Source organism: Chinchilla lanigera, unplaced genomic scaffold (genome assembly GCF_000276665.1).
Source record: "Chinchilla lanigera isolate Chin_1 unplaced genomic scaffold, ChiLan1.0 scaffold00006, whole genome shotgun sequence".
NCBI classification, from domain to species: domain Eukaryota; kingdom Metazoa; phylum Chordata; class Mammalia; order Rodentia; family Chinchillidae; genus Chinchilla; species Chinchilla lanigera.
Genome location: NW_004955407.1, coordinates 42,875,375 through 42,891,596, shown reverse-complemented (window position 1 = coordinate 42,891,596; position 16,222 = coordinate 42,875,375). Strand labels below are relative to the sequence as shown.

At 40.5% G+C, this 16,222-nt stretch overlaps 1 protein-coding gene across 1 annotated transcript in view; it reads right to left on the bottom strand.

Moving 5' to 3' along the window:
• Positions 1–16,222, bottom strand: part of Dip2a (disco-interacting protein 2 homolog A) — a gene marked incomplete at its 5' end in the record, with an annotated part of 104,535 nt that overhangs the window by 70,235 nt on the left and 18,078 nt on the right. The window contains 1 exon segment of the mRNA XM_005375936.2: positions 5,196–5,267. Coding sequence (XP_005375993.1) covers positions 5,196–5,267 — 72 coding nt within the window.

Sequence of the window (16,222 nt, the reverse complement as noted above, 5' to 3'; positions counted from 1 at the left end):
CTGCTTGGTCTGCAGTGGCACCCGCCTATAACCCTAGCATATAGTATTTCAGAGTTAGTAGGTTTCAGCTCATAGCTGACTACTTCCAAGGCAGGGCAGCATGGCAGAGGGGCATCAAAGAGAAGACAGCAAGCAACAAGCAAGTAAGAACCACAGCAGCTGTTTCTGTCCCTTATATCCTATCTAGGCTAGGCAGCACTCACACCCTTAACCCTAGCATCCCACTATGAATCAAATCCACCCTCATTCTCAATCCCAGCATCACACACCCAGCTCCACCTATCACATGAGGCTTCAGGGGGACATCTAGACACATCTAGACACAAGCCTTAACACTGTCTTTTCCTTGTCAGCTTCTAGGTCTCCAAACTTGCTGTGAAGATAACACCCAAAGGTTATACAAATATTCTCCTGAATTTAGCAATTGTTATAATTTAAAAGCATATTCAGAGCTTTGATTCTTCTCAAATTTATGCTCACAGATGTTGCAGAGAAGAGGGTTCTGGCCTCCAGAAAGTCAGCACCAGCAATGAAATAAACCCTCCCTCCTGGCCTCTCCACTCACTGCTGGCCCTCTTCCTCCACTGACATTTACCCTGCACAAGAACAGCCACCTGTGATTACGTGGGACCCTATACTCTCCGGCTTAACGTCTCAAAGATCAGTCCCTTCACACTAGTATTACTTTTCAAAAATGTATTGGCCATTCTCGAAATTTTTCTCTTTCTAATGGATCTTTACTTCCAAGCCCAAGGCTTTATTTTTCCTACTGTCTGTCTTTTATTTCGTACTTTATTTATATGTTTGTGTTTGTATGGGAAAAATGGCTACAGTCTTTTGTCACCTGATGCAAAATTTGCAAACAAAAATAAAATTTTGCCAAATGTTTCAGCTTGCAAACTAAATTGTTTAGAAACAAAAGTATTTGTGAACTGAGTTACCACTGTATATTGAGTTTCTCTTATAAGACAAACCATGCAACAGTTGAGCTTGTATATCTGATTTCTTTCACTTAACATTCCTACCAATGACTCAAATTTATCTTTTATGGCATAGTACTCCATGGTGTATAAATACTACATTTTCCTTATTCATTCATCTGCTGATGGACATACAGGTTGCTCCCAAGAGTTAGCTATTATAACTGTGCTGCTATAAACATGTGTGTGCATGGACCACTGTAACGTGATATTTATAACTCTTTTGGGAAGATACCTAGAAGAGGAATATCTGGGTCAAATGGAATTTCTGGTTTTACTTTTTGAGGAGTCTCCATACTGATTTAATCTTCCTTGTGGTCACACTGGTTTACACTCCCACCAGCAATGCAGAAGGGTCCTGTGCCCCACCCCCAGCCTCTCCAGCTCTGTTCTCTGATTTCTTGATAACAGCCATTCTCTCTGGAGGAAGACGGAATCTCTGGATTATTTTAATTTGCATTTCTCAAATGATGCTGACTCAGTGATATTGAGCACTTTTTCATGTATTTATTAACCATTTGTACTTTCTCATCTGAGAAGTATCTATTCATTTCAGATTTTCATTTTTTTGAGTGGGTCTTTAAATCTGACAGGTCTAATTTTTTTGAGTTCTTTATATATTCTTGGTATTAGTCCTTTAAAGAGTAGCTGGCAAAAAACTTTCCCATTCTATAGGTTGTCTCGTCCCTCTTTTGGTTGTTTCTTTTGCTATGCAGAAGCTTTTTAATTTGATGTGATCCCATTTATTGATTCCTGATATTACTTCTTATACATCTGAGGTTCTACTCAGAAAGTCTTTTCAAGAGTTTTACCTATTTTCTCTTCTAGCAGATTGTTTCTTTTTTAGTATTTAGATCTTTGATCTTAGTTTAGTTCATGGTGAGAAATACGGGACTAAATTAAATCTTCAGCATGTGGATAGCCAGTTCTCCTGGGAATAATTGTTAAAAAGGCTATCTTTCCTCCAGTGAAAGCATTTAGTCCTTTTGTCAAAGATCAATTAGCTGAGTGCACCTGGAGTTGTTTCTATATCCTCTACTCTGTTCCACTGATAAATAAGTATGTTTTTTGACAATAGTATGCTGTTTTTATCACTACAACTTTACAGTATAACTCGAAGTCCAGGACTATGATGTCACTTGTCTTGCTCTTATTGCCCAGAGTTGATTTTCCTATTCTAGGGCTCTTCTGATTCCAAATAAATTTTAGGACTCCTTTCTCTACCTCCATGAGAACTGCTATTGGTATTTAATTGGTATTATGTTAATCTGTGTAAGAGTTTTGGAAATGTGGCCATTTTGATACGGTGGTTCTGCCTACCAAGGAACAAGAAGTATCTCCATTTTCTGATGTCCTCTTTGATCTCCCTTTTTGGAGTACTACAGTACACTGTAGAGGTCTTTCACTTTCTTGGTTAGGTTAACTCCTAAGTACTTCATTTTTTTCATGCTATTATGAAAGGTCTTATTTCCATAATTTCTCTCTTGGTGAATTTATTATTGATATACAGGAACACTATAGTGATTTTTGAGTGCTGACTTGGTAATCCTGCTGCACTACTGAATTTGGTTATTCATTCTAGGAGTCTTTTTGGTGCAGTTTTTGAGATCTTCTATGTAGAGCATATCATGTGCAAAAAATGATAATCTGATTACTTCTTTTCCTATTCATATCCTACAGAGAGCCCTTTCCAGTCCTCATCATGGCCCAGGAAGTTTGTATTTGTAATCTCATAAAAAGTTATTGGAATTCTAGTGAGTTAATTCCAATCTACCACTTTCAGTGTAAACCCATGGTGAGAATAAAGACACTAAGGCGTATTTGTAGTTCTGGAGAGCCAAGGGGCCCTAAGTCCAGCCACAATGATGGCCATCCAGAACAAAGGCCTCAACCCAAGGCCAAACCCAGGTTTTATTCATTCATGAAGAAGGGAGTGGCCTAAGGATGAGTGATTGTGAGAACCCTGGGAAGCAGGTGAGTGCCGTGTGCTGGGCCAGGTAGGAGGGCTGAAATCACCTCTGCAAATGCAGAGAGAAGGATATGCAAAAAGAGTAATCTGCATAACACAATTGAAATAGTATCTAATATTTTGGAGTGGTGCTTTAGCTCTGATGTGTAATGTTTGACTCCCCAGGAAGTCATAGCCTCTATCCCAAGGCTTGATCCCAGCAGACAGCATGGAGCATTAGCTCACACATCTCGCCTCATCCTGGCTCACATGTGGAAACAACAGAGGTTCCGGGAAAACACACCTGCCATCTCCAAAGATTACCTTCAGCACCCTGGCTAGACCAACATGCACTGCTTAAGGCCAATTAAAGGGATAAGGAAAAGTCCTAGCCAGCTCTGTATGTATCAATACATGGAAATAGGGTCAGGCTCAGCCAAAATGGAGGCAACTGCTCCTCTTTCAAGGAGAGTCACCAAGGTGGTCCTCCACAATATCCTTTTTTTTCTCTTGTCTAATCACTCTGGCTAATATTTCAAGAACAGGAGTGGAGATGGTGCACATTCTTGTCTTGTTGCTGATTTTAGAGGGAAAACTTTCAGCATCTCTCTATGTAACATGATGTTGACCATTAGTTTGTCATAGATGGCTTATATCAGATTGAGGTAAAGACCTATACCTATTTTCTTCAGGACTTTTTTAAAATCATGAGTACACACTGGATTATGTCCAATGCTTTTTCTGCATCTGTTGAGATGATCACGTGATATTTTGACCTTGCTTCTGTTTGTGTGATGTGTTACATTTATTGATTTGCATATGTTGAACCATGGCTGCATCCTTGGCATGAATACTACTTGGTCATGATGTATAATTTTTTTGATGATTTGCTGCATTCTGTTTGCCAGTATCTTACTGATTATTTTTGCATCTATGTTCATTAAAAAGATTGGTTCTTTTTTGGTAGGGTCCTTTTCTAGTTTGGGCATCAGGAATGTCTTTCATCCAGGAATGACTTTGGAAGTACTGATTCCCTTTGGATTTCATTAAAGAGTTTGAGGAGTATTGGTGTTAGATCTTCTCTAAGAAATTCAGCAGTGAATCCATCAGGTTCTGGGCTTTTCTTATCCAAGTGTAAGTTTAAGAAAAAAATCAGTCACTGTTATTCAGATTGGACTACACTATATTTACACACTGATTTAGAAACTCCAGTTTTATACTACTGTTTTTCCACCTAGGAAATTGGTATGTTTTTCCATATATTCAGGTCTTGATATGTCTCCCAAATAGATTTTGTGATCCTAATATAGGTTCTGTATCTTTCTTGTTAAATGTATTAATATTTAACAATTTATTTTCATCATAAATGAGGCTTCTTTCTTAATTTTTAACTTTACTTATTTATTTTTTCAGTTGTTTGTTTGTGTTTGAGTTTTTTTTGTCTTTTTTGAGACAGGGTCTTGCTATGCAGTTCAGGCTGGCCTTGAGCTCACTTTGTAGCCCAGGCTGATCTCAAACTCACAACATTCCTCTTGCCTCAGCCTCCCAAGTGCTGAGACTATAGGCGTGTGCCACCATGCTTGGCTTTTTTCAGATTTTTGAGACAGGATCTTGATAAAAAGTTCAGGACTTGAACTCACTATGTAGTCCAATGGCAATCCTCTGGTCTCATCCTCCCAAGTGCTGGGATTACAGGTATGTGCCACCAAGCCTACCTTATACATGCTTTTAAATTTAAGAACTATACAGAAAAAAATCAATGTAACCACTGTGCAGTTTGGAAATGAAATGCCTCAGAAGCCCTTGGCACTCTCTTGCCTCAGTTCCGTGAGGAAACCGTGGGCTGACTTCTGAGGGAGCCATTTTCTTCCCTTTCTTTATCAGTGCCCTAAGGGCCCCTGACTAGCTGACTTGGTATGCCTTCACACTTGCAAGGGCAATGCTCCTTTTGAGGCTTCCTGCACTCCCATGATCTCTATGAGATTCATCCTGGCTGCTGTGTGAGGTCTTCAGCTTCCCATGGAGGCTGGCACTCTGGCAGCCCGGGATCTGAGGAACACTCCTGTGCACAGAGTGACCACAAGGTACAAAGACGCAGTGAGTTCTGGGGAGGCCTGCTACACCTCTCAACCTTGCGTGACCAAAGTGCCCGCACACTGTAGGTGCTCTGCAGCATGGGGTGGGTTTAATCTGCAAGGTTATTTTTTTCAATGAAGTTGTATAAAACATATTATTTGTTATAAGACACTTGACAGTATTGACCTTACCTTGAATGAGTGGAATATATCGTGCCAGCAGCTTCGCCCTTTTCTTTTCATATCCTTTTTGAGTGATGTCACCTAAAACAATGGAAAAAGAGGATTATATTTCTTTTAAAGTTCCAACATTTTTAATTAAAAATTAATTTATAATTGGAAGCAACACTAATGTCTTTGAACTGGTGACTGGATCAGTCAACTCAAATGGGCCCACACCGTGGACTACAACTCAAGCAGAGCTAGGTGGGCAGATCTCCCATGTGAGCTGCTGACGAAGAAGCCCGACACCAAGTTATTCCACTTACATGACTTTGGAAAAGACAGAACTATGGAGCCAGGACAGACAAGGGTTGTTAAGAGCTGGGGAGGGGTGCGTCGTCAGAAGCCACAAGGAATGTATGGTGTGAAGCTGTCCTATGACATGGAGGCAGCAGTCACATAACGATATGAATCTGTCAAAAACTCAAAGAATTACATGCAAGGAAGGGTGAACTTTACTGTATGTAAATAATACTTCAGTTTTTAAAAATTGCGATTAGTAACTGTTATGGTTTGTATTAGATGTCCCCCGAAAGCCTCATGCACTCATGGGGGAGCAGACAGTCTTTTCAGAGGTAGCTGAATCTGGAGCGTGTGATGCTGGGATTAAGGGTGTATGGTCAGTTCACTGACTGGTTTGGCACCACCTTAATCCCAGAAGCCTAGAAGAGTAAAAAAGGGGCAGAAAGACACTATTAAAGTCACTCTGCTGTCTTGTGCCCACTATGAGCTGTTCTCCTCTGCAAAGCCACCCTATCTTGGAGTCGGCCAATTAAGGACTGAAATGTTTACAAACTATGAGGTAAATAAACTTTTTTCCGCCTTAACTTTGGGTGTCATGTTATTTTGTTTCAGCAACCAGAAAAGTAATCAACCCCTGGAAGCTTGTCAAAAATGCAGAGTCTGAGGCCACACTCCAACTCAACAGAATCCACATCAGCATTTACCCGACTTCTGTGCAGGTTCAAGTTTTGAAAGCACTGAAGAAAAGGATCCACCAAACTGAAGCCCTCTCTGGGCAAGGTGCCTGGGTGAGGACTTAAGAAAAAGGACTGCTGGGCCAGGGTTATAGCTCAGTGGCACAAGCGCCTGCCTGGCAAGCGCAAGGTCCTGAGTTTGATTCCTGGTACCAAAAAAAAAAAGGACTGCTATTCCAATCATTATCACGAAGACACGAAAAAACGAAGTAAAACACCTGGGAACAATGCAGAAGATGTGTCTCCAGGGAAACACACCTTTTTCCTACAGTGTTGGGGATGGAGCCCCCAGCCTCACACATGCTAGGCAGGTGCACTACCCCTGAGCTCCACCCCCAGCCCACAGAAGCACACCTTCATCTGTTGGTTCCAACACAGAACTGGGGTGTTAACAGCAGATCTTCAACGTTTTTCTGAAGACTTTATTTAGACCAGAAAATATGTATTACAGCAATTTTAACTACTACCTTTTGGTACAACTATACATTAGTACAATTTTCACTACTATTGTCCTTCATGCTTTTATTGTTTTCTAAGCCCTGTTCTATCCTCTGCCCTGCCCCAGAGAGCAGTGAAGGAAAATCTGAAGATCAGGTTGCTCTCACTGAGTGCTTACCAAGTGTTTCCCTTAGCTGAATTCATGAATTCAGTCTGACTGTAGTACTTATGTGAAAACGTGGGCAACTCTGTCTGACACCTAAATTAAGTCTACTGGAAGCTCTGGGTATGCGCTAAATGCCATCCTGAAGAAAAAGAGTGTGAGGCAGGTGCTCAAGTCCAGGCTTCCTGTAGAGTCTGTGGGATGGTGGCCACTCAAGCATACCCCCAAATGCTCCCTGTGTCTCCCCCTTCTGTACTCACCCCTCTGTCCACACCACGCTCCACTTCCATCCCCACAGCAACTTCTCTGTGCATTTTCTATGTCCTGCAGAAAGCGTGCCGCTCTCCCTCCACGTGTTCTCACCTGACCTGAACAGCACTGTACCATGAACCTCACTGATTCCTGCTTTCTTCACTGAATCCCCCATTTTTAGTACCGATGCACCCTCACTGCAACAAGCACACCTGATGCAGTGCCCTGACCCCAGTGTCCTTGGGACCACACCCTCATCTCACCCTGCACCCTGTTCACCTAATTCATGCATCAGACACTCACAACCCTGGTGCAGCCACTGCCCACCTGAGCATGTGCAGTGCTGCAGCTACTATCCCCATCGGGCCCAGGACACAACAGAATGGGTTTGCTTATAAAACTTAACTTGTGCACAACTTTAAAGCCACACACTTTGTAAAGCATCATCTATTTTAAAGTTTCCTCTAGAATATATTCAAATATGACAAATATAAATGGAAATTAAATGTTGCTCCACTAAATTAAAAACGATAAACCCCTATTTAAAAGCAGAACAGTCAGCTGAGTGTGGTGGCACAGGCCTATAATCCAGGCATCCAGGAAGCTGAGGAAGGAGGATCATGAATTTGAGGGCAGCCTAGGCCACATAGCTAGTTCAGGGCCAGCATGGACTAGAAAGTGAGACCTTGTCTCAAAAAATAAATAAATAAAAGCAGAACATGAATTTTCCAGAATATTTAAGAATCAAGCCTGTTCTAGAAACAGTCCTCCTACGCTCCCATTTCAAATGAGTGTTGGAATAATGAAGGAGGCCAAAGAGCAGGAGCTATGAAACTTGCTGATCATAGCCGGGTAATGCTCACAATTTACCAAAAGCCATCTCATTTTTTAAACTGAAACAAGTGAACATAATGAGCAAAAGATGCTCAACTTACATTGAGGTTGCATCCAATAAGCCCATCAGATTTCAAAATATTGTACCTAAGTTAAAATACATTTAACACACTGAGCTGACCAGGCAACCAACCCCAGCCCAGCTCCAGGAAGATGCTTGGGACACTGACTCCAGCCCCTGGTTGCACATCAGGAGAACACTACACCAGTATCACCAGCTTGGGAAAGGATCAAATTTTAAAGTGTGGTTTCTATTGAAATGTGTATCACTTTTGAACCACAGTAAAACTGAAAATCCCAGAAGGAGCCACCAACTCGAGGTCGCAATGGCCATGCCAGAATCGACAAGCCCAGGAAGGGGAAGGAAGAATTAGAAGATCATGTGATGTTGGCATAGGAGGACTTATCATGGTGACTTTAAGATGCTGGTTCTACTGCAGGGATAATAATGCAAAAAAAAGAATCCACGAAAAAGATGCCAGAAAAGGAATGAAAAATAAGATTTTATATGAAAGCACCCACCTTGATCCTGAAAGAAAACAAACCAACAATAGCAACTGAGCAATTTGAACACAGAAAACCAAAACAGAACTCCTTGAAGTCAGTGTGAACAATGTTGGGATCAAGTACACAGAGCATTTTATGCATACAATCCCAAAGCCATCAACTGAATAAATAAAGTATGTGTAAACCATAAAATAAATAAATAACTGAAAAACCCTAAGTTTGTGTTCCACTTTCATGTGTAATCAGTTACTATCTTTCCACTTGCCTGGCTTAGCAGCGCCCAACCCCACATACCATGGGATGCCAAACCTCTGACCACACAGAGCACGTGGGGCTGCAGTGGGGGGTGTGAACACAGAGAAGGGGCTCCCACCTGTTCCCTGCCTCCAAGTTCAACCCTCTCTCACACAACACCACACAGACAGACAGCAGAGTTGGGATGGCCCCACAAGGCAGACACAGCTCATTGGCACAGCACACAGATGCTGTAGGACTTTGAAAAGTCTGCTCCAGATGATATGACAGGCAGCTGCCACTGATCCCTTCTGCCACAGCACAGCCTTGCTTAGACACCAGTCCCAAAAGACCATGCACCTTTAGCATTATTATGTAATCTTCACATGTATATATAAACTAGCATTACCTGTACTATATTATTTTGAGACCAGATCTTGCTATCTAATAGACTGGCCTTGATCTCCCTGAGTAGCCCAGGCTGGCCCTGAACTTGCAATCCTCCTGCATTAGCCTCCCAAGTGCATGTGCCGCCATGCCTACCTTAGCTACATTTTTCATGACTCAACTGTGCAGTGCTTGAGCATGGACTGCACGGGTGCAGCACAATCCTGTGTGGGGCACGCCACAATCAGTAATAACTACCTCTCATGTCTACCACCATAGGTCCAGTGGAAACCCACAAGCATCTACCACTGTATGCACTTATGCAACCTAGCAAGTAAAATACAGCAAGTACTGATAACAGTATTCAATCAACCTACAAATATGATTACTGGTAAAGAAAGTGATTACTGCTATTAAGTACACAGGTTAAGTCTTCTTATTCAATTATTAAACTTGTGTTTGTTGTGTTGTTTCATAAAATAATTTGATGAGTAAAAATAATTTAATATTTATTTATACATACACATATATACATATATATATTAAATTATGTATTTTATATTTGGCCCAAGACAATTGCTCTTCATTCAAGGCCCAGGCAAGCTACAAGTTTGCAAACCACGCCTGAGGGTCACAAGAACAAGAGAAGAGGAGATAGTTTCATGACCATCAGGAAAGGAAGCAATACGGCTGCTACCCAGCTGCACCAGAGAACCTGTCAGCATGAAAACATGACCTGGCAATTGGGTTTCTGGGGTGAGGTCACTTACATGGACTTACCATTTCCTACTGAGTAAAAACGACAAGCTGATATTCCCCTTCTGGATATTTTCCCAGAATTAAAAACATCATACCACAGTGATATATGTGCACCCATGTTTACAGCAGTACAATCTGTCATAGCTAAATGGTGGAAACAATCTAAATGCCCCTCACCTGAGGCATGGATAAAAAAGATGTGGTACTTTTATACAATGGAGTACTACTCAGCTACAAAGAAGATAAACTTGAGGCTTTTATAGGTAAATGGATGCAACTAGAGACCATACTCATAAGTGAAATACATCAGACCTGCATGTATAAACATCATATTGTCTCCCTCATGTAAGAACATGAAAGAGTAAATAAAACCCAAAATGTACAATAGATATTATGAAAGGGAAAGAAATTGCTCAAAGGAAGGAACAACTGGGATGAGTGAAAGAGAAAAAGAAAGAAGGGAAAAAATATATAGAGAAAGATAGCTGGGATAATTGTACTGCCGATGTCTAATGGTTTATTGAACGGAACAGTCAATACTTAATTTTTTGACCAATTTTGCATGCTTATATCTGATAATCTGAACAACTAATTGGAAGACAGCAATATATAATATAACAACTATTGGTGAATTCCTACCATCTAGTCTAGTGAAACTCTGTATCATCTCTAATGGGTTTTTTAAAATTATTTTTTTATTTTCTTTAATGGCTTCATCTTGCATTCTTACATCTCGTAATCTGAGCAACTTTGTTGAAGATAACAATATGTACTATAACAACCACTGTTAATTCCTATCATTTTGTTTTGAAACCCTGTATCATTTTTATTGTTTTTGCTTTGTTTTGTTTTTGTCTATGTTGTTGTTATTTTGTTACATTTTTAAAATTCTCTTAAAAATAAAAAAACTAATAAAAAGAAACATTCTATAATTTTTTTTGTATTTTTTATTTTAAAAAATAAAAGAAGGAAAACATATTAACAGACAGACATCCATTTACAAAATAGCATAAGAACAATACAAACAAAACAGAGTTACAAAGTTGTAGGAAATTAACCATGGTTGTTGTCTATAAGAATTTTAATATTAGAATATCCATGGTTGCTAAAAAATAACAATTCCAGGGCTGGAGACATAGCTCAGTGGCATAAGCATCTATCTGGCAAGTGCAAGGTCCGGAGTTCGATTCCCGGTACCAAAAAAAAAAAAAAAAAATGGAAACAAAGATTTTAAAAAAATAACAGTTCCATTTTATGTTTTAAGGTGTTTGATATTCAGATAAGATAGTAATATTAAGCTTACTGCCTTCATTACAATGTAATGTCATTAGTCTTCTCTTCCAGATGTTTAACAACTGAGGTTTGGAGACCAAAAGTTAGAGAGATAGATTGGACTAAGAAGATAGCCAATGTTTTGGTCCTAGCCCCCCAAGGTCAATGAGGACTCAGGACGTAAGAGAACCTCTGCTGCGACACCCTATAACTCAGTTGTTTCCCTAATCTTCTGATCAAGGAGACTATGGGACCACAGAAGTAAGTGATTCAACAATATACAGCATGCATAGTGTTTCTAAGGAGGGTCACCACGAAAAAAAAATCTCTCAAACTTTCACAGAAGGCAACTTGGTCAAGCAATGGCCGTGACTCATGCAGATGGCTGACACTGGCAGAAGATCTAAGAGGTGCTGTACTTGGTCCCAAGGTAAATCCTGAGGTGACTTAACTGACCTTGACAGATAGCAAAACGTTGATTAATACAGGTCTTGCCTTAACTTGGTCTTAAACATCCAGCACAAAAGCATGACCATAAGATGTATAAAAAGCAACGCTATGGTAATATGTTAGCTGTAAAAGATTCAAATCACCAACAACTTCTGACAATTGCCAGCTAGACTGGTAACTGACCACTGTTACGGATATTTGGACTGTATTCTCCAAGCACAGCTTTTCCAGCTTCAACTAAACACCCATCATTTACAAAACAGAGAAGAGAGAGATGTTGGGAGCAGCTGAAGCTGGAAGTTAATTATATGTCTGGAGGCAAGACAAGGCCACAGTGCCTAAAGCAGTCAAGCTAAGTCAGTCTTGAGAAAAGCATCCTGCCTGGGCAATTTCAGTCACTAGTCACTAGGCAACCTTGTGTCCTGTGATACTTGCAAAGGTATAAATAAATGCCCCTACTGTTGTTGTTCAGTCCTCTTGCCCATCCTGTGAGAGATCTCCGCCTGACCCAGCTCTTGTTACTTGTCTATCTTTTCCTCATTCCTGCCACTGTTCCTCCCCAGGGTACACTGAGAGCCCGGTAAGTTGTGACACTAATTTCTACTGGTTTATTGAAAGGAACAGTTAATGCTTAATTTTTCTTTTTTTAAATATCAATCTTGCTTTCTTACATGTGGTAATCTGAGCAACTTCACTGAAGATAACAATATGTAATATGCCAACCATGGTTAATTTCCTATCATCTTGTTCTGAAATTCTATACTGTTTTTAATGTTTTTAAAAATTTTTTATTCTCTTTAAAATAAAAAATAAAAATAAAAATGGCAAGCTGAAAAAATTTATTTGTGAGTATACATATATAAAATGATACTGTTCTGATGAAAGTAAATAAAATTATATATGTAGAGGCATATATCTGTACAGAAAATGGACAGGTTGCACAATAAATTATTAATTTGTTGGACTTTGAATGGCATGAGACAGATTTCAAATTTTACTTTATATACTTTTTGACTATTTACATTTTTTAGCATAATAATCACATTAAAAACATATGGCAAGGTTGGGCATGGTGCATGCCTGTAATTCCAGCACTCAGGAGACTGAGGCAGGCAGATTGCTGTGAGTTCAAGGCCAGCCTGGGCTACAAAGCGAGTTCAGGGCCAGCCTGAACTGCCTCATGAGACCTTGTTTTAAAAAGACAAAAAAAGAACATATGGCAAAGTCAGGCATGATGGTACATGCCTATAATCTTAGCACTCAGGAGGCTAAGGCAAGAGGAATGTTATGGTTTGTGTCTAGATGTTCCCCCATAGCCTCATGCACTTTTAGATGGCCTTTTTCAGAGGTAGCTAAATCTAGAGTTTGTAACTGATTCATGGTTCAATGCTAGGATTAAGGGTAGACGATTGCTAGATCAGTCCAATGACTGGATTTGCACTGCCCTAATCACAGCAGTCTGAATGACATGAAAGGTGCAGGAAGAGGCTTCTCTCCCCGTTTCCTTTCTTGTTGCTTTTGCTGTCTTCTGCCACCATGAACTGTTGCCCTCTGCTATGCCACCCTACCCTGGAGCCAGCTGGTAGACTGAAACCTCTGTAGACTATGAGCTAAATAAACCTTTCCCCATTTAACTTGGATGTTGAGTATTTTGTCTCAGCAATGAGAAAAGCAACTAAAACCAGGATCAAGACCTGGAGGCTAGCATGGGCTACACAGCAAGTTCAAGGCTGGCCTGGACTACATAGTGTGAGCCAGTCTCAAAAAATATGTATGGTAGACTATTTCCACTACATGTTATGATTACATAAGATGTTACTGTGGAAAAAAAAAAAAAAAAGATGTTACTGTGGGAAACTAGATGAATTCTAGGTACTATCTCTGCAACTTCCTGAGTCTAAAATTATTTTAAAGAAAAAAATTTAAAAATATATGAGAGACTATGTAGAATTGGTGTTATTTCTTTTTAAGTGTTTGATAAAACTTGCCAGCAACACCATATGTGCTTGCAGATTTATCTTCCAGAAGAGCTTAAACCTCAGATTTGATTTCCTTAAAAGTTATAGGACAAGCCAGGCATTCTAACACTCTGGAAGGCTAAGGTTGAAGGAATATGTTACAGCCCAGCCTTGGTGTTACAGTCAGGGGTTGCAAGGGAAACAATTTAATACAGGACCCATCATTTATAAGATTATTTTATAATACTCACCCAAGAGTCAAATTCTAAAGAGTGCAGGAGATCTGTCCACACACTAGAGACCCAAAGAACCCAGCTGAGAGCCTGGATCCCATGACAATGCCCTGCACGAGTCCAGCTGAAGATATAGAGCCCATAACAATGTCCCCCAGGAATCCAGCTGGAGCTTTAGAGGCAGGAAGGCTTGGAGGCTGGGAGGCTGAGGAAAGAAGACTACACTTGGAGCTCAGCCTGGGCAACTTAGTGAAAACTTATCACAAGATGTAGTGACAGACACTGGAATTTAGCAACATGAGGTAGAAAAGAAGAAGGGAAGTGGGTTCCCTGGAACCACGAAGGATCCGAAGTGAGAAATGAAGCCCAAGGGGAGAGTGAAGAGAAAAACTTCAATGAAGGCGGAGGTGGCAAGCAGTGCTTTCCCCAAGTTGGGACTCACTGCATGGGAGAAGCAGTTCAAACCTGTGGACACACAGGGATTGCTGGTGACCCCAGAGGCCTCCAAGGAGAAATGAACCAGTACAAGGGATGCCACAGACTGCACTGATTCGGCAGTCCCATGGGACAGGTATTGGTTGGGAGCCATCTTGGAGAAGGGCCCACTGACCCTGGAACTCAGGAGTTGACCCAGCAACTGCTGGCTCCATTTGAGTTCAAGTCCACAGAAGATGCACTGACTGCTGCAAGCTGAACAGGACTGGCTCTAGCCTCACGGTCAAAAACCAGCCTGAACTTCAGAGGAAATAAAGATGCAGGCTTGTTGAGATTACCCACTACCCTGCTGCAAATCTACTGCTGGCTTGCTGGGATAAACCAACATGGATCTGCCTCTATACATTGTCTACCATGACAGCAGAGACAAACCTGGAAGTGGACTTTTTTCTCTCTCTCTTTTTCTTGGTTTTCTTTTTCTTTTGTTTTTGTTTTCTTCATTGTTGATTTTGTGATTTTTTTTTTGTTTTGTTTTGTTTTTTTGGTTTTTCTCCGGTACTGGGAACTGAACTCACAACCTTGCGCTTGCCAGGCAGGCGCTTTTGCCACTGAGCTAAATCCCCAGCCCCATTGATTTTGTTTTTATAAGAGTATGAACATAATTTCTAATTTTTTGTGGTTGTTATTCTGTTCTTCCTTTTATTTCTTCCTGCTGTCTTTCCCTCCTGTCTTCTGCACTAGTTTTCTAAAGTTTGCATGATCCCACTTTATCTTCCCTTGCTTCTAATCTCTTCCTCTTCTATTTCTCTATTTTTTCCCCTAACCCCTTTCAAATTTTCTCCCCAGCAGGTAAAATTGCCATATTGAGGGCTTATGCACTGCATACAATTTTCTGATTTGTTTTAGATTTGGTTATATAACCACAAATCTAGCTCATACAGTTAAAGGTGGAAAATTACTGGTTATCTCAGTTTGTCATTTTCTAGGCTGTGTTTGATGCAATTGTTATTACTGATTGTACCACTTTAGCCAAAGTGACATAATTGTTCTAACCAGCTGTTCTGCCTGGTGTACCAAGACTGAGACTGCCAAAGGGTCATAGAAAATACAGTTCATCAGTACCAAAGAACCAGGGCTGAGCCAAGCAGGCAGTGACTTCTTATCCCCAATAAACTGAACAGCAGGACCTTACAACAGACTCAAAACCCAAAAGACACCTATACTTGGAAGACATCTCTGAGAAGGAGTCATTTCCTAAGGGTTCTAAATACTAGCAATAAAGCTACTGGCCATAGGCAATTTATAAGTATCAATACAGGAATAAAACTCAAAAAAAAAATTAAAGAAAAAATGAGAAGACACTAAACAAGATGCAACACCAGGCTTCCACCTCACCAAGGGCAAACCCAGGGACCAGTGAAGTGGGACAACCTGAAAGCCACCCACCTAGATTCTCTGAAGTAGTAACAGTGGAAGTAGCAAAGCTAATGAATGAGGCTCTACAAAAAAGCAAACCAGAAATAATTTCTCAGATAACTACAGAGATGGTGACCATAATGAAAGATGGGCTTACTGATTCTAGAGGAGAGGCAGATTTTAAAAAATAACAGAGGAGCTTAGGAAAATGATGGAAACCATGAACGCCCAACACAGGAAAGAAATGGAATCCATGAAATAGATACATATAGATATCCAAGAGATAAAAAATTCCATTGAAAGTATATGCAGCAGAATGAGCCAATGTGAGGACAGAATTTCAGATGTAGAAGACAGGATTGTGGTTAGAGATCATGAAAAGAAAGATTTCTTAAAAATAGCAAAGGACCCCAAGAAATCAAAATCTGGCAGCTGCTAGATAATGCAAAGAACAATAAAATAAAAATGACTTAAGTCAATAAAAAAACAGGAGATAGAGCAAATGACATAAACCTATTCACAGAAGTCATGGCAGATGGGGCTGGGGGTTTAGCTCAGCGGCAAAAGCGCCTGCCTGGCAAGCGCAAGGTCGTGAGTTTGGTTCCCGGTACCGGAGAAAAAC